The 22,264-nt window shown below is 37.0% G+C and overlaps 1 protein-coding gene across 8 annotated transcripts in view; it reads left to right on the top strand.

The window, feature by feature from the left end:
• ZFYVE28 (zinc finger FYVE-type containing 28) overlaps window positions 1-22,264 on the top strand; it is a 199,205-nt gene that overhangs the window by 42,474 nt on the left and 134,467 nt on the right. For all 8 annotated transcript variants that reach the window (XR_011969423.1, XR_011969422.1, XM_072620033.1 and 5 more), the window contains exon 2: window positions 12,050-12,190. Coding sequence is in view for 6 of the 8 variants with exons in the window: in XM_072620033.1 (XP_072476134.1) it covers window positions 12,050-12,190 (141 nt within the window). In the remaining 2 variants the exon portion in view is untranslated. The remainder of the gene's footprint in view (window positions 1-12,049; window positions 12,191-22,264) is intronic.

The following is a 22,264-nucleotide window of genomic DNA, read 5'->3' as shown; positions in this document are numbered from 1 at the left end:
AGTTTGTCTCCAAGACCATATTTGAATTTTTTTTTAGCCTCATAGAACCTGTCAGGGCTTGTGCTCCACTGCTATGGCTTTTGAAAATACAGAGATCCCTAAATTCCCTACTTGTATGGAGTAGTGAAGCTTCAGATTAAGTTTTCTATGGAGAATCATTTTTTTCTTCCTGTTTTTTTTAACTGTCTAAATTGAATTTGGTAGCAGACTCCTCTTTTCTAAGATTTTAATATAGAAGGTTAATTTGGGGTCCTCATTTGTATTTGAGAAGCCGCATAGCATAATGCATAGAGTACTGGCCTTGGAGTTAGGAAGACAAAGGTTTTAGCACTTAAAACACAAAATAAGATTCTGTACTTCCCCCTGCCCCCTTTCCATTTACTGCAATTGGAATTTCTCTAGGCACATTTCAGAGTATGTGCCCCTAGGGAAAATTCAAGAGGTTTATGTTTGTTTTTGGAAATAATTCTTATTAAACTCTGTAAAGAATAATTATAAAAAAGAAATCCAGCAGCCTATTTTATTATAAAAAGGGAGTTTTAAAGAGCCAGGAATTTGATACATTTCACATAGTAAAATATATATGTATTCCATTTTTACTGGAATTACCTTCCCTAAATTAGAAACTAAGCAAACCAAAGTACCAACTTGCCTTGAATAGGCTCTGCTGGAATCTTGTGTTTGGTCTTGGTGATCTTTTTTGTGTTCATATTATTGGACTGCTACATTATGGTAATATGTATACAATTTTGTTATGAAATGAAATAACTTGTCATTATAGAAAAGTATTCTATGACATACAAAAGGACTAAATCTGAGTATCTAGAACCACAGTGTTGTAAGACTCATCTGAGTCTCTGATTCTACTCATTATCTTTAGATAGTGTTAGATTTAAGCCATCTATAACTATTTCTTACTATCAGTACAGAATATGCTTTGGGTTGTTTTTTCCCTATGGTAGGGATGACTTTATGATGATTGATCTATATTTTTGCATAATACTTTAGGTTAGAGATGCAGCGTTGATTTCATTAATATGGTACTGTAACTCTACCATATGAGATAGCATATATAAAACTATTAATATACATAAATTATGAAAGAGGAGAGTACCATAGTGGGCATGCTCAGGCTATTAGACTTTTGTCATAATTCACATATATTATTTCTTTCTGCAGACTGAATCATCCCACAGCTGAGCTAAGCTACAGATCCTCACCTTGTTCCTCCCCCACCTTTATATCTCTATATAAATACAGAGGCAGTTACCGATGGGGATATTTCTCTTAGACTTTTTAAGTCTACAGTCAGATTGGAAATGTTATCAAATTCTGTCTCTCTAGTGTAGATAGAAGGGTATTGGTTACTGAATGACAGGATTTATGGCCAAGGTACTGTGTATAAAAGCCTCTCTCCTTCCCCACTTGCTAGAAAAGCCATTAGAGGTCATCTCATTTTACATAGAAGGAATCTGAGCCACAGAGAGCTTTAGTAACTTGACCACATCCATATAAGGTAGTAAGTAGCAGAGGATCTGACTCCAAATCCAATGGTTTTTTTATTTTGCTTTTTTGTTCATGTTCATCATATTATGATATTTGTAATTTACACGTGACAGGTTAAGTGGACATATAGCTTATGTTATCTGGTTATAATTGAACTAACATTTACAAAATGAACATGTGGAGAAAGGGCCCACCATCTCTGCAACCATCAAAAACAACTGCTGAGTAAGACTAAGAGATCTGAAAATAATAGTGACTGCCAGATCATGAACTCTTCTTCTAGCTTTGCCCTGAACGACTCTTGAGGATAGTATGGCATGGCAACTGCTTCTGTAGGTCCTATAGCTCCAAACCTCCTTGGCAGCCACAGCTATTGAAGATCTGGAAAAGAATGTTTTCACCACCAAGACCCTTGACATTGTCAAATAACTCAGTGTTAGTAACAAGTGCCATTTTATCAATGGAAATGACATTAAAAACAGTGCACGAGTATATACTTTGTTGTTTCACACTAAGGACCAGTGGGCTTTCCCTTCCATCTGACTTGGGGTTGAAGCCTTCTTCTTTTTTTAAAATATATTTTTATTTATTTTGTTAAATATTTCTCAATTACATTTAAAATTTTTCTGAATATGTAATTTATTTATTTTCAGTTCTCAACATTCACTTCCACAAGAATTTGAATTCAAAATTTTCTCCCCATCTCTCCCCTCCCCCACCCCAAAACGCTGTGCATTCTAGTTATTCCTTCTTCCAATCTGCCCTTCCTTCTATCACACCCCTGCCTTCCCTTATCCCCATCTTCTCTCTTTTCTTGTAGGGCAAGATAGATTTCTATACCCTATTGCCTGTATTTCTTATTTCCAGGTTGCAAGCAAAAACAATTCTCAACCTTTGTTCCTAAAACTTTGAGTTCCAACTTCTCTCCCTTCCTCCCTGCCCCCCCCCCATCTCCACTGAGAAGGCAAGCAATTCAATTAGGCTATATATGTGTAGTTTTGCAAAAGACTTCCATAATGGTCATGTTGTGTAAGATTAACTATATTTCCCTCCATCCTATCCTGCCCCCCCATTTATTCTATTCTCTTTATGACCTTGTCCCTCCCCCAAAGTGTTTACTTCTCTCCTGGCCTGCATTCTGATCTGTGAGCAACCACAAGCACTCTTTTCTACCCTGGAATTGCAAGTAGGATTCCCTCTCCACAGCTACCACCAGCTCCACCATGCCAACCAGTGCTACTCCTCATCCCGAGATAGCCACTCAGGGCTGAGATCCAGATCAGCTGCTGAATTCCCCCAGGGTCTTTAGGTAGATGAGGGGGCTGGGGTCAGACCATGCTCCCCTCTCACCCATATGAAGGAGTTTTCTTACTGACCTTTGAAGATGCTTTTGGTGTTTGTGGGTTGAGAAATTTGGGGACCACAGCTGTTAACCTGTGATTCCACACCCTGAAGCTTGCTCTAGTACTGTCCATGCCATGTGGCCCAGGCTGGGCTGCACTCCTGTCCCAGCTCGGTGCGATAGACCTTTCCTGTTAGCCTTCCAGGCTGTCTCGAGCTGGAAATCTGCTTCCCTCTGTCGACTTGCTTAGAGTCATTTTTTACAAGTATTTTATAGGTTGTGGGGGAAAGCTTCTGCAGGTCCGTCCTTCTGCTGTGCCATCTTGGCTCTGCCCCCTGAAGCCTTCTCTTGATATGTGTGGTCTACCACTACTTGAATGTGAGCTCCTTCAGAGCAAGGATTATATTCCCTTTCTTTGTTTCCTCAGTACTTTGCATACATCAGCCTTTTCTTTCTTTCATTTGCTTCTGTTGTCTCTCCACCAAAGATTGTGGTCCTCATAGACAGACCATCTATTCCATCTATTTTGGAATTTGGCTTGAACTCTGCTCTGGATAAGAGAAAGTTTTAGGTATAGTTTGACTTTCTAAAATTACAGAATTTGAATTAGAAAGAATTTTAATGGCCATTGAGTTCAATTTATACTTGAAAGGTATCCTCAGAATACCCTACCTGACGAGCGTTAAGACTTCTGAAGAAGAACATACCACCTTTCAAGTTGACCTATTCTTTGATCCTCTTTCTGCCCCTGGGCTGAACAGAACGAGTAGAATCCTTTTTCCATTTGCAGTTATATTCCTTCCAAGTAGTATCTTCTCTAGTCTAAGCCTCCCTAGTTGCTACAAATTGATCCTTATATGATGTAGAGCCAACGCTCTTCACCATCCTGGTTGTAACTTTTCTGGACAAACTAGCTTATTAATGTCCTTAAGCCATGGCGACTAGAATTGAACTTACTACTATGTAGTTTGGGTAGAGCTAAATACAGAGGAACTGTCACCATCTAATTCTTAGTGCAATCCAAGATAGTATTATCTTTTTTAGATGCCACAGCACATTGCTGATTCATTGAGTTTGCAGTCCATTAAAACTCTCAAATCTTTTCCAAATAGACTATTGTCTAACATACCTTCCCCTTTCCCATTCTATTCTTGTGAGGTTGATTTCATGAACTCACATGTAAGACTTTCAACTTCATCTTATTAGATTCTGTGCAATGTCTATCAATATTTCTTTTTTTAGATCCTGCCTCTTTGATCTAGTATGTTAATTTTTTGTCCCCATTTTGTGTAATCTGTGACTTGGAAGATCATGCCATCTATTTCTTTATCCAAATAATTGATAAAAATGCTAAACAACACAGAACATTAAATATATTCCTGAAAAAGCAGCATGGTATACTGGAAAGAGCAATGGATTTGGAGGCAGGGGATGTAAGTTGAAATCTTGGCTCTGCTACATAACTACTTGGATAACCTTGAGACCATCATTTAACCCCTCTAGGTCTCAGCTTCTTCATCTGTAAAATGAGAGAATTGGGTAAGAAGATTTCTAAGACCTTCTTTTCTTTAAGTCTAACAACCTTGCATATGTTAGGGAAAAGGGAAAAGAAGCAAATTATATGTTTTTGTCAATATCTGAAAAAGTATATTAGTAAGAAGTATTTTATGTAATAACCATACAGTGCTAATGTTCATTTCAAAGAACTCCTAATTTTATATGGCCTTAATTTTCCTATATAACCCCTGCTTAGTAAAATCAATAAAAAAAAAATCCAGATCATCTTTGCATGTTCCTTAAGGGAACCCAAATAGTAAATTTCCCTTTCTTTTTAAGTTCTCCTTAGTTTCACAGGAATTGAATATTTAAATCCTACACTGGTTTTGCAGTTGTGCAATAGTAGTACTTTCTTACAAGAACTTCTCATCCGTATTTTTGAACATGCTTCCTCAGTGCCACAAAATATACCATTTAAGACTAGTCATTAAGTGGTTAGATGAACATTTGTCAGTTAAAAATTACTCTGAAGAAAGTCTTTGAAGATAATTTCACTCTTTCAGATCTTGAAACACTTGATTATGGCTCAAGCTAGAATTCACATGTATGAAATGTTCAGCCACGTACAATGAATAACTTCCCTTTTTGCTTAGATGTCCCATAGCAATTATACTCCACGAACATGCTTGAAGTAAATTTGACCTATATCATTAAAATGGAAGATACTAATTTGCTAATCTCTCATTTTTACCAGAAATAAAACTGAACGCATCAAGTTTGTTGAAACAGAAGATATTTTAGACACAGATTCTATAAGCCCTTTCAGATTTTATTAGATATCACAGAGAGCTGGTCGAATCTCCTTTCTTAGATGTTTAAAATAGGGGAAATGGTGTTTTTTATAGTTTACTTTTAACATTGGCTTGTGGTAGTGGATGGAACCACATGACCCATTTGGGCACCATATAAGTTTGAGGTTCTCAATGCCTAGGTTTAATTAGTTATTTATTTAATGGTCATGAGATGCTGAGTTAGAACACTTTGGGTTCTTTTTCATCCCATCTGATCATTCTCCAAAACACCAGGGACAAGCCACTGTGGGCATCTTGTCTTTTTCCCTGTTTCTGAAGACTGATTTTCTCACCCTCTTCTTCATACTTCTTTTGGAGGGAAACATAATTAAATCAAATATTAGCTTTTCTTCTGGAAAGAACAGGACAATCTACTGTCCTATTGCTTTATTCACAATCCCTTTGATAGCTTAAACTAAGACTTCTTTCCCTAACCATCACTCCTAGATATGTGTTGTATTTCCCTAGTAGAATATGATTTTTTTTCAGTACAGGAGCTGTATCACTTTTTTATTTGAATAAAGTGGGAAAATGATTGATAAAGGTACCCCTAATCATTTGATCTCTCCTACCTATACCTCTCACTTGACCAGTTGATAGAGACAGTGAGTTTTAAGGCCTTAAAAGGTTTTATGTTAAATTACCTCTTTACAAGTTGTAAAGAATCCCCTCCCCATCAAAATTTGATGGAAGTAGAAGGTAAGCCATTGATTGACTATTAGTAGCTCTTTAAAAAGCACTATATACTCTTTAAGAAGTCTCTCAGGTTAGAGGACAGCTCTGAGGAATATAACTCCTGGCAACAGAGAAGAGAGCCATCCATGGAAGAACTCAGCCTTTGATAATTTGTTCCTTACTTTGGGGGATCGGGTATGATTTCTTCTCTCTTCCTTCCCCATCAATCCTGATGTCTTACAGTGAAAGAACTATCTCAGTAGAAAACAATGTGCTCAGGAGGTTCTGGGGTTCTTGATCTCTGGCAGTCGAGAAGAGCACCAACCCTGACCATCAGTAATTGCAAAGGATCAGGGTCAGGGAGCCAGACTGAGCAACTTGCCCAGCAAAACCATTGCAGCCACGGGAATCAACATTAAAAGAACCATGAAAATGCAAAGGATAGAAGCATGCTGGAGTGTTTGAGCTATGAGTTGCCTGGGACCACATGTATTCGTGAAATGTGTGCCTTTCTACTGGTATATTCATTGTTTATGCCTTTTCTTCTCACTGATACTGTGAGTGCTTGAGGGAAAATATACCCCAGGTTTATAGGGACAATACTTTGTTACTGTTGCTCAGTTATGATAGCATCCAATAAATGTCTTTTTTTTGAGCTTATTGTGTTTATACATAAGGGGGACTTGTGAGCTAGCTTTAGGAGTGGTGTTGTATATAGTACCTTCAACCTGGAAGTAATTACCCCTCCCCCTCCTTGGGAATTTAACTTGAAGCCATAGTAGGGGGGAGATACTCTATATTGCCAATGCCTGCACATAGCATGCATTTAATAAAAACTTGTTAGTTGACTGTTTATTGCATAACGCTGGAAAATTTTATAATAAAATAATAAAAATGAATAATATATACCAAATAATTATTTTGTAGAGCTAGAAAAAAATAATATCAGAATTTATCTGGAAGAACAAAAGGTCCAGAATATCAAAGGAATTAATGAAAAGAAATGCAAGGGAAGGTGGCCTAGCCCTGCCAGATCTCAAATTGTATTATAAAGCAGCAGTCATCCAAACCACTTGGTAGTAGTTAAGAAATAGAGGGGTAGACCAGTGGATTAGGTTAGGTACTCAAGACACAGTGGTCAATGAATATAGCAATCTACTGTTTGAAAAACCCAAGGACCCCAGCTTCTGGTGTAAAAACTCACTTTTTGATAAAAACTGCTGGGAAAACTGAATAACAGTGTGGTGGAAACTGGGCAGAGACCAATGCCTGACACAAGAAGAAAGTCCAAATGAATACATGATCTAGGTGTAAAGATTGATACTATAAACAAAAATGGGGAGCAAGGATTAGTATATTTGTCAGATTAATGGAGAATGGAGAAATTTTTGACCAAACAAGAGATAGAGAACATTATGAAGTACAAAATGGATAATTTTAGTTACATTAAATTGAAGTTTTTGCACAAACAAATCCAATGCAACCAAGATTAGGAGGGAAGCAGAAAACTGGGAAAAAAATTTTGCAACTAGTGTCTGTAATAAAGGCCTCATTTCTAAAATATATAGAGAGCTGAGTCAAATGTACAAGAATACACATCATTCCCCAGTTGAAAATGGTCAAAGGATATGAACAAGCAGTTTTCAGAGGAAAAAATTAAAGCTATCTATAGTTATATGAAAAAATGCTCTAAATCACTGTTGATTAGAGAGATGCAAATCAAAACAACTCTGAGGTACCACATCACACCTATCAGATTGACTAACGTGATAAATGTTGGAGAAGATATGGGAGAGTTGGAACACTAATTCATTGTTGGTAGAGCTGTGAGGTGATCCAGCCATCCTGGAGAACAATTTGGAACCATGTATGCCCAAAGGGCTACAAAAATATGCATACCCTTTGACCCAGCAATATCGCTTCTAGAATTGTATCCCAAAGAGATCATAAAAATGGGAAAGAGTCCCACATGTACAAAAATATTTATAGCATCTCTCTTTGTGGTGACCAAGAACTGGACATCGAGGGGATGCCCATCAATTGGGGAATGGCTGAACAAGTTGTGGTATATGAATATAATGGAATACTATCGTGCTATAAGAAATGATGAACAGAAAGACTTGAGAGAGGCTTGGAAGTATTTATACGAACTGATGTTGAGTGAAAGAAGCAGAACCAAGAGAACTTTGTACGCAGCAACAACCACAGTGTGCGAGGAATTTTTCTGGTAGATTTAGCCCTCCACAGCAATGCAAGGACCTAAAGAATTCTCAATGGACTCGAAGCAAAATGTGTTCCACATTCAGAGAAGTAATTATGGAATAGAATCGCAGAATGAAGTAGAGTATTTTCTCTTGCATTTTGTTTTGTTTTCATGATTTCTCTCATTCATTTTAATTCTTCTAGGGAAAATGACTAAAGTGAAAATGTAAAAAAAATGAATAATATAAATAAGATTCAAAGAGTAAGAAGGGTCTGGAAGCCATAAAGGAAAATGCAAGGAATGAGAAGGAAAAAAGGGTAAACCATTCATGGAATTGTATTTTCATAAATAAAAGATCAGTCATTTCATACCCCTTATTTTACAGATAAGGAAACTGAAACTCAGAGGGGTGAAAGAAATTGCAGAAAATCATCAAGGGAATTATAAATTACATTTTCATTGGCCATAAGGGTCTTGGCTCCCTTTTCCTTGAGAGTTGTCCTCAATTAAGGTGGGATGAATGAAGTGAGGACCACTGCTCTAGGGCCAAGAGTCCTGGGCTGTCTTCACATGAGTTTGTTGGAGATGGTGGTCCAGTTGATGTGGTAGTTATTTGGTTTGCCTGGTTCATGTCAACCCTGTCTTTCTCTCTTAGGATACCCCACTACTGTAGCCAGACTGCTTTGCCCCCTTGGTGGCAGTTCAGGTTGATGGTGATTAATTCTGAGATTAATTTTCAAATTGAAGTTACTTTTTCCAAGAAATAATTGTAGTTTTGTAATTGAGACCAAAAAGGATTTATTAGGGACATATAAAACAGACAGATCTATGATAAAGTGTACCATACAAAAACTTGCTAGTTGGTATTTTTTTCCTGCTAATTAAGCATATCTATAAACAGCATGAGAGTAGTTTTCAGAGCCAAACAAATTTGGCAAGTCTGGGTATTTTTGTGTCAGAATACACTCTCTTTTTGGGTCACCTTTTTTTCTTTTAATTTGATGTATGGTATCTTAACCATATGCCCCTGTCCTTCGAGACTTCCCGCAAAACCAAATGTTTTTACTATTCATTTTATATTTAATTGTGCCTTTATATTATTTTTAAAACTATTTCATTTATATGAAGGGTATGTATGTGTGTGTTGCCCACATATGTTCTGTTTATGCCTACATGGGCTTGACTAAATGCTTTATAGGAACTTATGAAGAGAGAATACTGGAATCTCCCCTAGACCTTTCCAAGATAGACTTTGATTCCTCCCTGAAGGGGAGCAATAACCACCTGCTATCCTCAGTGAGATGATATGAGTCCAAAATTGTATCTGTCTTCCCCTTAAATATTGCTAGTATAGAAAAAGAATTTTAAGTTCAATCTGCCTTTCTCATCACTCTCTATTAATGGAGGAGTGCTCCATGCTATATACTTGACAACCTTCCCAATAAATGCTAGTTTTACAAATGCCATCACAAATAGTCAGTAGTGAATAAATCTGTTTACCAAGGCAATAGGAAACAGATATCAAAACAGCTCATATATTATAATCTACATGATTATAATATATCAGATAATACATAGAGTAAATGAGCTTTCCCACTAAGAGTGAGATATATCAGCTCAACTAAGAAAGAGTGCCTGTTATCACTCAGGAGGAAATTCCCCAGTCTCTAGTGTGACAAGCTTGAAATCAGAGTCATGTCAACTTCTGGTTCCTAGACATATTGGCTTATTCCCAAACTATTTGTCTTTCTCCAGGGCCCTCTCCCTGAGTTCTCCCAAATGATTGCCAACTCTCTTCTCCTGAGTTCTTGCCAACACCACCCTTCATATACACATGGAGTGTTGAATAATTATTTTTTGACAAGTGAAGTTAGTCTTGTGAAATATCCCAGGCTTGAACCTTGGGTTCCATATCTATACATTTATCTATATACAAATAACCATAGACACATGTCTACATATTATATAGATATATAGTTATAGATGTATCTTCTCTCTCCAAAAAGATTGTAATTGCTTGGGAGTAGAGAACATGCCAGATAATACTGCATAGGGCCTAGCCCAATACTAGTTGATATTCAATAAAATATTGAGTTCAGAATTTTACCGGTGTTTATTCTGGTTTAGAGGGATCCAGGGTCAGGTGCAAGTTCCTAGAGCCAGGTAGATATGGTAAAGGCAGTTGGGACAATTGCCACCTCAGCATCACAGACCTCTCCTGCCAACCTCCTGAGTTGTCTTGGACTCAGAAAATGTCTTACCCTGGCCTTTTGTTCTATGCTGATCTTTAATTGGATTTGATGTGTTATTTTAAAGTTGTTTGGAGGGGAATATTCAGCTTTGTGACTGCCTCTACTCTGCCATCTTGGCTTTGCCCCCCAGTTGGGACAATTAATGAGCAGCAGAATAGGTTCTGAGTTATGCTAGGAGATAAGAAAGTCAGACACTTAAAGTATCGAGATGTCATTTGATCTGTTCCTTGAAGAAAACGGGATTCTGAGACATGTAGATAATAGTAAAGGCACCAACTTATTTTCTCTCCAAAGTTCTTTACAAACATTTCATTTGATTCTCACAAGCCCTTGAAGGGGTGTTATTTATTAAACTCATTTCATGGATGAGAAAAGTGAGCTTAAGCAACTTAACTAGAATAACACAGATACTAAGTGAAATAAAATTTGGACCCAAGTCATTTATTCCAAACACAGAGGACGGCCTGTGCAAATGCATGGAGCTGGCGGATGGAAAGTCAGGTTTGAAGAATGTGTTGTCTGATTTAGCTGGAATTCAAAGTTCATAAAATAGCATAAAATAAAGAAAAATATTTCTGTAGCAACATGTATAGACTTATTTATGTACATGTTTTTCCTCCCCATAGATTGTAAACTCTTTGAAGGCATAAGCTGTTTCATTTTTGTCTTTTTATCACTATCATTTAGAACAGTGACTGGTACTTGGTAAGTGTTTAATAAAAGTTTGATTAACATAGGCATTGCAGAGGAGTTTTGCACTGTCACAGAGGACATCTTATGCAGAAGCAAATGAAAGAAACAGTCTCTCCATATATGTGTATAGATATATGTATGTACATATTATACATATACATATATATATATTTGGCATTGTACTGATTCTACCAGCTCTGAAACACAACAAACCTTTCTAAAAGAAATACATAATCAAGACTTCATTCTCACTGATCTCAAAGGGAAAAAAACACACGAAGATGCCTACATGAGAAGCTCGCCAGTAAGGCAAGGAGCGTACTGTATCTCCCCCTTCCCCAATACACCAGGGTTCCTTCTAGAACCCCAGGAAGTGGGTGCTTAAAGTGTAACAGGGCAGTGTGTCCTGTTCTGGGAGCCCTAGACCTACCTGCATTAGTATAGGTTTGGTAAGTATACCAGCCTCAAGACTAATGATTGGGAAGTAGGAGCGGTTACAGACCGCAAAAGCGCAGATTCCAAGGCTTACTCAGAGCATCTGGAAATGATGAATTCTTCCTATGTTTAATGAAGTTCTCTCTTGGCTGAAATTAAATGGATGAGCCAACCACTGTTTCTTCCTCTTATATGTACCTTTACAACACAGGTATAGGAAGGCAGTATTCCCTAGTGTTAGAGTCTGTTTAAAATGTAGTTGGGAAATATTTAATAAAATAAATAAAAACATATAGTAAAACATAGATAACATTATATTTTGAAACCAAGTCGGTATGCTTCCATTGCTATTTGAGGATGACACCACTCGAGAAGACTTGAGTGGTGAATAGTAGGATATGAGATATGACATGCTCTGGGTTGTATTGCTGCTAGGACTGTCCTATTGAAGAAATATCATGGTATCACATGTTGCCCTGCCCTGGTGAAATCATCTTTCCTTTTTTACCTGCAAGTATGCAAATATTAGTAGGTGTATTATTTGGATCTGTATTAATAGGTAAGGTAATACTGTGTATCTCTGTCATCTTTGCAGAGGTCAGATCCGCAACTTCTTGCTCAGTTCTACTATGCAGATGAAGAGTTAAATCAAGTAGCTGCTGAATTGGACAGCTTGGATGGAAGAAAAGATCCCCAGAGATGTACATTACTAGTCAACCAGTTTCGTTCATGTCAGGTAAGGATAACATGGTATGGGACAAGAACAGCTTTTAAGAGCTCGTTTTTATCAATTCATTTCTAATATGACTTTGGCTAAGTACTTTATTAAGTGTGTGTGTTTATTAATATTGTTTGGCAGCAGTGCTGCGTCTAGACACTATAGGCTATAAAATAAGTATAAAACAGTCTCCCCAACAAGGATCTTACAGTTTAGATGGGAAAAAGACCTATACATGAACTGTCTTTTATCCTTTCTTTTTTTTACAAAAGACCACACAAAAATAAAATACTAATTCATACTTAATAAGATTTAGAGAGCCAGGTAATATGTAGGAAGTGTAATTACAAAAGAAATTACAAAAGGATCATTGTGCTAAAAGTAATCTTGTCTCCTGACCTGATTTGATGGAACATCATATCCCAAAGAGCAAGTAAGGTAAAGATGAATGATGTAATTGCTAAGTAAAATTATGCAGAGATGGTTACCAATCTCAGTGCTAGTGTCATTAGGGAATAAATTTAGGATTGCCTTGAATGATTGAATTTGGAGTCAAAGGATGTGGGTTCAAATCCTGGCTCTGACATCTCCTATCTGTGTATTATTAAGAGAGTCACTGAACATCTATGCATTTCAGCTTCTTTAAATGTAAAAATTAGAATGTCATATCACATGACTTCTATTGTCTCTTCTAGCTCTGGAGCCATAATCTTTTGCATCACTGGGAATTTTGGAAACTGCTTCTGGTACAAAATTCTGGTACATAAGATAGCTAGAGAGAGCTCTTCTAAATACAGACTTAATAGACTGCCAAAATTCTTACCATCCTAGCAGATGTCTCCTGGCACATCAATTCACTTGATTACCCACTATATTCACACTACTGTGATAGGCCTGTTTCCTGCATCAGTCCCTACTCATTGAATTCCTACTCATCCTTGGAGTTAGCTTCTAAAATTATATCTAAACAAGCTGCCAACATCTTTACTAGTCCATAAAACTTTCACTAGAACTTTAATTTATTCCAATAAATTAAACTTTAAAAAGAAAATTTACAGTGTTTATAACACTGTGCCAAGGTGGGGCAGAGGGGAGAGCCAACATTTTGATAAGATACAAGCTCTGCCCTTATGGGGCTTACAGTCTGACGAGGGCCTGTGACACAGACACAAAGGACTATAAAATAAATAATAAATTAGAATTACCCATAGTATAGGGAAGAGCATACGAGAGAGAAAAGCAAAATGTAGCATTAGGTCTGAGAGAGAAGAGGCTGTCATTCCTTGTAAGGTTCAAGGAAGAATTGGGGGGGGGGGACTAGTTTTGAGTATTATATTTATTCGTGTATGTATCATTTTTCTCTTAAGTCCTGGCTACAGTGTAACTCCACAAGATCAAGAACCATATTTTATCTGAACTTTGTACCTTCTCTAGCATCTAACATGGGGCTCTACACACAGTACGTAAAAAATGTTTAGTGAAATGAATTAAAGTTCTAGTGAACATTTTGTGGACTGGTAATAATTTTGGCAGCATATTTATATATAATTTTAGAAGTTAACTCCAAGGATGGATAGAAATTCAACAGGTAAGGATTGATACAGAAACAGCTCTGTCACAGTAATGTAAACATAGTGGGCAATCAGTAAATTATCTGATGAATGACTAACAGCAAGGTGACATTGACAGACCATGAAGAACATTAGAAATATAAATATATTTATAAACATTATATATGTATATATAAAATATCACTCTGCTATCAGAGCCATCATCCCTTTGTTCTTTACTCACAGACTTGATCAGGTATAGCATCTATTACCCTCTGTCCTCCACCTCCTCATCCCTATTTATATGTCTTCCCACGCTGTTCCTCAAATTACCTTCATTTTCTTGTAGTAGAGTTGTGAGTGGGAGTCCATGTTCTACCCTGAAATCGGACGTAGTCTCTACTTGGTGTTGTGTTCACTTGGAGCTTTTATGTTTTTGTAGGTAATCCTCTATTCTGTTTCTTTTATATTCTCAGTTTTGCTGACATTTATCTCTATATACTAGATTCTGAGAATTTATTTTATTTTATTCTTAAAATAAACTTCTGTTAATATCTTTTCTCTTAATATTTTATAAGTTTCTCTCTGTGCTCCTCCCCTCCTCCTCTCTAGAGAGCAACCCCTTATATAACAAGCAACCTTTTTAAAAGAAAAAGGAGGAAAAAGAGAAAAGGCAATCAACAGAACTGATCAATACTTCAAAAAATTCGAAAAATATATGCTGTGTTCCATACCAGTGGACCTTCTCTCCTCTTGCCCCTGCAAAGAAATAGGGGAGATTCCCCCCATATCTCTTCTTCTTTGCGCTGTGCTTGTTCTTTGTAATTCTGCAAAATTCCCTTTTGGTTCCTATGTGGCGGCTGTTCCTGCCGTTTTATTTGTTGTAGTCATTTGGTGTGTTGTTTTCTTGGTTCTGCTTACTTCACTTTGTATCAATTCACTTAAGTCTTTCCACGTTTCTCTGTATTCATCTTGTTTGTCATTTCTATAGCACAGTAATAATCCATTACATTTGTGTGCTAAAATTTGTCTGGTCATTCTTCAATGCTAGATACCTACTTTGATTAAAGATCTTTGTTGCCACACAAAATACTGCTATGGCTATTTGGGTGCATATTGGGACTTTCTTTTTCTGACAATTTTTTTAAACCCACTACTTTCCTTAGAGTTTGAAGTATGATTTGTTTTCTGGTTGCAATATGTAGACTCAATCAGAGCTTTGTAGTTTGTAGTTTTCTTTTATTGTTACATTCCTGTATAGAGGTTTTTTGATGTGTCATGTTCTTTTGGGAGACCTTAAGTTATCTCCGCACATCCTGTCTTCCAAGTCAGTTTAGTGCCTTCAGAATTGGTTATTTTTTTAATATTGTCACTGTTGCTTTTCTTCTGCCAGATTTTCCACCTTTCTACTTCTTTTAATCAATCTTTTACTTATTAAGAAAAATTCTTTGTTATGGATTCAATTTTTTTCTAATCTTCTAATTTTATTCTTAATTTTTTGCATCAGGGGCTCTAACTTCTCACTAGTCTCTATGAATTTTATTTCTTTTGAACTAATTTGGAATTTTTGTTGTTGCTCTTCTCTGCTCTCTGATGAGTCCACAAGATTCTGTCTTTCATCAGACAGTTTTGGTTCACTTTCCTTCCTATTATAACAGTTGTTAAGAGGGCTCTGTATTCTCTTTGAGGTTTTTTTATTCTTCCTTCTGGCTGTAAGGTCCTCCCTGTCGATTTATGAGCATGCGTGATGAACTTTTATTGAGACTTCTTCTTGATATGTTTGGTTTTCTAGCTTTTTTTATATATATATTATCTGTTATTCCCTTTCTGGGCTCATTTTCTTTGCTGGTAAGCAGATTCTCACGGCCAAATAAACACACCTGCCTCAGGCTCCTCCCATTGAGGGTTATGGGTTTTGCCAGCATGGGTCCCTTTCCTGATTAGCCTCTAGAAGGGTGGAGGCACAAGATTGATCTCACCTTTTTTCACTTTCCTTTGCTCCAGGCCTAGAGAAGCTGTCCTCACTTGCACCCCTTCCTCCTTGTCACAGTCCCCTTGATTTTCTCACTCTGGTTATTAGGTTTCCTTTATTTGGCTGGGCAGCATCAGTTTCTACTACTTCTAGTGGGATGAAGGTAGGGCAGGAGTGTCTGAACAGTCATTGAAGCTTTGAAGGGTCCCTGTCCCAGATCTTAGGCCCCAATCAAAAGACAAGGATGTTTTCAGTCAAGATTTATCTTTTCCCCTTCTTTTGTTTGCAAGACTGGGAAGAGTCTGGAGATGAAGAACATGAGGAGCGTTCTGGCAGGATCACTGCAGCATCTGTAGGTCCCTGCTTTAGGGCCAAGCCTCACATTAGTCTGCAGGTTTTCTTATCTTGTGCAAGCAAATAGAAGCTAGTGGGAGAGAGATGCTAAATATGCACTCTGAGTTTTACAGTTTTCTGCTGTTTCATAAGGAATTTACCTCCTCCTGTTGTATCTTAGGTTTAGCTATAACTACTCTACATTTAGGACATCATTCCTTTTGGAGCTAACAGTGAGTTAAAGAAGAAAAAGTTACTCATCTTTTTTATTGCTGGTCATGTGACCTAAACTCTGCCAGAATACCAGTTTGATGCCATGAGCTCTGTGTCACAAGTGACCTGCCTGGCTTTTCTGATATGTGTAAAGTGCTTCCAAATAGAAGTTATGCAGAACCTTACCTACCACATTGGTTTCCAATCTGCCCAGCCAACTTCTTGGTGGCTCCATCTTACTGTTATTTTTAAATCTTTTCCCCAGATCCATGTATGCATGACTCAGTCAGACTACTCTCTTTTAATTTATATAAATTAAACTACTTATGCCTTCAGATTCCTTTGCATTATGGATATAAGTGTATAATTATCCATCGTGTATCATTTCTAAACTTATGCTCCCCAATTTGATATCCATGATGAATGCATTCAGAAGTCCACCACAGAGGATGGCATCTAATTCAGTGTGTACCAACTCTGGGTCGATGGAACTTTTTTTATTCATCAATTGGCATATGGTTCTATAATGTATTTGATGTTGGCTGCAATCCTAAATAGTGAAATGTGCCCAATTAGAATAGAACTGAGGTCCAGTTTCTCTCCCATTCCAAGTTGTCATCTACCAAATCCATACTTAACCAAATGGTGCCTGGAGAGAATTCAAATGAATAAAATCAAGAATACAAAATATAGAAAATTTTATAAATCATGCTGATTTTTTGCTGTTAGATTCTTATCTGGAAGCTGAGTTTTGTTATCTTTTTACTTCTTTTGTCCAAAGTCATGCTTCATGTAGTAAAATGTATTCAAATCCACAGATTTACTGAGTTCATGTAGCCCTTTGCCACAATTAATTTAAGGACTGCATCTTAACATTGCACTGACCAACATAAAAAAGTAATTCAGATAAAATTTTATAATCAAAACCCTAATTCCATAATTATCAGATTAAAAGGTAAATGAATTTCCAGTTCCATCATTTAGGCATTTCCTGTTCTTCTTTTCTACTTCAGTCCTGATGGGATTTTATGAAGGCTTTTTTCTCTCAGTAACACTGTCAGTATTTCTCCTCCGCCCACAGTTAGAAAAGTGGATTGTGGTCTCTAATTTTTTTTCTAACTGCTAAAGAAAATGTAGTACTTTCCCAAATCAAATTCGCCACCAACACATTGATAATACTTGCATTAAACAGAAGATTCACAGAAATTTATATGTCATAAAGTCATCATTTCAAACTTTGAATCTCCATCAGTCTTCTAGAACCTGCGAAATAGAATTTACACCTTACTGGGAAAGTCTCTTCTCTTTTCAGGGATATACATCTCCAGCAAATACACAGAAATGCTCCAGACATTTTTCCTGGCTGTCCCCCATTCCTGGAATGCTCTATGCTCTTAGAATCCCTCTTCATCTGTGCCTCCTTGGTTTCCTGGTTTCCCTTGCTTCCTTCAAGACCCAGCTAAAAGAAGCCTTTTCCAGTCCTTCTTAATTCTAGTGCCTTTTCTCTGTTGATTATTTCTTATCTGTATATAACTTGTTTGTACGTAGTTGTTTGCATATTGTCTCCCCCACTGGGTTGTAAGCTTCTTGAAGTCAAAGACTATCTTTTGTTTTTCTTTGTATTTCCAGCACATAAAACAATACCTGGCACGTGGTTGATGCTTAACAAATGCTTATTGATTGATTTTCATTTTTTTCTCCTACTTTCTCCCTGTATTCCAGTTGGTATACTGCAATGTAAAGTTATCTTAGACTAGAGGAGAGAAAATTGTTTTCCTCAAACTTTTTTTTTAAAATCTTGACTATTTACTGATTAAATTGCTACCTTTACCTTTCATACACTTACCTTTTCATTAATATGTTCATAAAAATTCAGTTTACTTTACATTGACATAAACACTGTTAAATCACTGTTTTTTACACAAAAATGGTTTAAAATTCAAATTGAGATGCAAGTGGGCTTAGACATATTCAAGACATTTTATTTACTTTCAGATACTCAAATGGATCTGTGATCATCAGAAAGTCCCTCCTTCCAGTTATGCAGATTTTAACTCATGTATGCCCCCTTATCCAGTGCAGTTCTTGTCTGTGACCTTCATACATTCCCCAGGAAAAGGTAGCTGCCCTGCAGACGAGGGGGCTTTCTTGCTTTCTGTTGACATCACAATAGCACTTTGCCCAACAACTAACCCTTCTTTTCTTCCTAGTCCACAGTTCCTTGATGGCATCCTTTATGCCTTTTCTTCTGTGGAGTTCTATGTTGACAGTCTCTTTTAGTCTGCTCATGCCCATCCTGTGCTTTTCCATTGTCCTCTGTATGATGCTCATTTTTAGTTCTGCAGAAGCAATTATGCTCCAGGCCCTGCTGTCACAATGTAATACCAGTAGAATGTTAGTAGTAGTATTTTTAAATTTAAATCTTTTTTGGATAATCTGAGTTGATAAACAGAAAACAGACATGAACGTGCCCATGAACAAAAAATATAAAAGAAGATTGTATCTGAAATTTTCCATACTTGATGGAAACTTTTATTTTCAGTGTATACTAAATTCACTACATTTGTTCCAAAACTATCCTGTTTATTTGTATTTCCTTCAAAACTCTCTCCTGTTTTTATCTCTGCATATTTCAAAATGTTTTATTGATGCCCCTTTCTTTATTTTCTTTTTATGCCATTACTATAATCATTTTCTTCTCCTCATATCCCTTCCCCTCCAAAAAAACCCTTCTCCTGTAACAAATTAGCGTAGTTAAGCAAAGCAAATCTATGTATTGACCATGTCCAAAAATGTATATCTTGTGCATCTGTAATCCATTAAAGCTCTATCAGAAGGTAGAAAGCAAGTCCCATTACCAGTCTTCCTTGGAGTCACAGTTTGTCACTGCATTGATAAAACAGTCCTTAAGTCTTTGAAAATGCTTTCTCTTTATAGTGTTATGGACATTAGATAATTTAGCCTCCAGGTTCTGTTAGCTTCCTCTGCATCAACTGATATAATTTCCCAGTTTTTAAAAAATATATCCCTTAAATAATTTCTTATAATATAATAATATTCTATTACATTAATGTATTGTAGTTTGTTTATCCATTCACCAATTAATGGGCACTCCCATAGTTTCCATTTCTTTGCTACAACCAAAAGTGCTGCTTTGAACATGTGGGTTCTTTCCCTCCTGTTTGATCTCATTAGGATACATGCCTAGTATTGCTATTCATAGGCTAAAATAAGGCACAGTTTAGTGCCTTTTGGGGAATGGCTCCAAATTGTTTTCTGGAATGACTAGGCAAATTCATAGTTCCCTCCAAAGTACGTTAGTGTTTGTGTACTGTTAATATCCCTCTGATAATTTTCATTTTCCTTTTTGATCACCTTTGCCAGTCTATTACATTTGAGGCTGAATTTCGCAATTGTGTTAATTTGCATTTCTTTTAGTGTTAATGATTTGGAGCATTTTAAAAGTCTTTTTTTCAGTCATGTCCAACTCTTCACATCATCCCATTTAGAATTTTCTTGGTAAAGATGTTGGAGTGGTTTGCCATTTCCTTTTCCAGCTCATTTTACAGATGAGGAAACTGAAGTATCCAAGGCCAGATTTGAACTCAAGTAGATGAATCTTCCTGACTCCAGGCCCAGCACTCTATCCACTGTATCACCTGGCTACTCCTGTTGATTGCTTATTTCTCTTATTTTGAGAACTACCTGTTTTTATCTTTTAACTTATCTACTGAGAAATTACTCTTGTTCTTGCATATTTGAATCAGTCAGTGGAAGGAGCATTGGTGGTGGTGGCAGAGGTCCTGGCTTCAAATTCCACCTCTGACAGTACCTCTGTGTTTGATCTTGGGCAAGTCACTTAACTCAGGTCTCAGTTTTCTCCTCTGAAATGTAGGGGCTGGATTTCATGTCAAGGGATTCCTTCCAATTCTAGATCTCTGATATCTGACCTTTATTGAAGACACTTGCTGTAAAAATTTTCCCAGTTAATTGTTTCCCTTAAGATTTTAACTGTATTGAATTTGTTTGGGCAGAAACATTTAATTTTATGTAGTTCTGTTAATTTTATCCCCTATGATGTCTGTCTCTTGTATAGTTAAGAACATATTTGTGAAAGATATCACCATTCTCTCTCCTTTAATTTGTTTATGTTATAGCCATTTATATCTAGGTCATTAGGGTATATACAGTATGACTTTGGTCTAAACCTAATTTCTTTTTTAGATTTTTTAGCATTCTTTTCAAGTTTTGAGTTCCAGTTCTTTTCCTCCTTCCCACTCTTTGCCACTCACTGAGAAAGGAAGCAAAATTATGTCAATTATACATGTGAAATCATGAAAAACATATTTCCATATTAGGCATACCATTAAAAAAGCAACCAAAAAATAAAACTAGAAAGTTATATTTCAGTTTGCACTCAGAGTTCATAAGTTCTGTCTCTAATGGTAGACTGCATTGTTTCATCCTGAGTCCTTTGAAATTGTCTTGGATCATCGTTTTAATCAGAGCAGGCAAATCCTTCACAGTTGAACATCATTACACCATTGCTATTACTATGAACAATGGTCTCCTGATTCTTCTCACTTCGCTTTGCATCAGTTCCCATAGGTCTTGCCGAGTTTTGTTTTGTCATTTCTCTTAGTACAATAACACTCCAATCACAATTATATGCCACAACTTGTTCAGCCATTTCCCGATTGCTGAGCATCCTATCAGTTTCCAGTTCTTTACCACCACAAAAAGAACTGCTATAAATATTTTTTACATATAGGTCCTTTTCTTTTTTCCTTCCTGCGCCTCTTTGGGATGCAGACCTAGTATTGCTGGGTCAAAGGGTATGCACAGTTTTATTAGCCCCTTGGGAAGAGTTCCAAATTGTTCTCCAGAATGGTTGGACCAGTTCACAATTCTATCAGCAGTACATTATTTTTTTTTTTAATTTCACTTTTAACATTCATTTTCACAGAATTTTTGGGCTCCAAATTTTCTCCCTCGTCCCCTCCCCCCACCCCAAAACACCGAGCATTCTAATTGCCCCCATCTCCACTCCGCTCTCTTCTCCATCATTCCTCTCTGCCCTTGTCTCCATCCTCTCCTCTGTCCTGTTGGGCCAAATAACTGTCTATACCCCTTCACCTGTATTTCTTATTTCCTAGCGGCAAGAACAGTACTTGACAGTTATTCCTAAAACTTTGAGTTGCAACTTCTTTTCCTCCCTCCCTCCCCTCCCCCTCCCTTTGGAAGGCAAGCAATTCAATATCGGCCAAATCTGTGTAGTTTTGCAAATGACTTCCATGATAGTCGTGTTATATAAGAGTAACTATATTTCTCTCCGTCCTATCCTGCTTCCAATTACTTCTATTCTCTCTTTTGATCCTGTCCCTCCCTGTGAGTGTCGACCTCAAATTGTACCCTCCTCCCCATGCCCTCCCTTCCATCGTCCCCCCCACCCTGTTTATCCCCTTGTCCCCCACCTTCCTGTATTGTAAGATAGGTTTTCATACCAAAATGAGTGTGCATTTTATTCCTTCCTTTAGTGGAATGTGATGAGAGTAAGCTTCATGTTTTACTCTCACCTCCCCTCTTTTTCCCCAAACTAAAAAAAAATCTTTTGCTTGCCTCTTTTATGAGAGATAATTTGCCCCATTCCATTTCTCCCTTTCTCCTCCCATATATTTCTCTCTCACTGCTTGATTTCATTTTTTTTTTTAAGATATGATCCCATCCTATTCAGTTCACTCTGCACACTCTGTCTCTATGAGTGTGTGCGTGTGCATGTGTGTGTGTGTAATCCCACCAAGTACCCAGATACTGAGCAGTTTCAAGAGTTACTAATATTGTCTTTCCATGTAGTGATGTAAACAGTTCAACTTTTATAAGTCCCTTATGACTTCTCTTTGCTGTTTACCTTTTCATGCTTCTCTTCATTCTTGTGTTTGAAAGTCAAATTTTCTTTTCAGCTCTGATCTTTTCATCAAGAATGCTTGAAAGTCCTCTATTTCATTGAAAGACCATTTTTTCCCC

Source organism: Notamacropus eugenii, chromosome 6 (genome assembly GCF_028372415.1).
Source record: "Notamacropus eugenii isolate mMacEug1 chromosome 6, mMacEug1.pri_v2, whole genome shotgun sequence".
Taxonomy (NCBI): domain Eukaryota; kingdom Metazoa; phylum Chordata; class Mammalia; order Diprotodontia; family Macropodidae; genus Notamacropus; species Notamacropus eugenii.
This window is presented reverse-complemented; position numbering and strand designations above follow the sequence as displayed.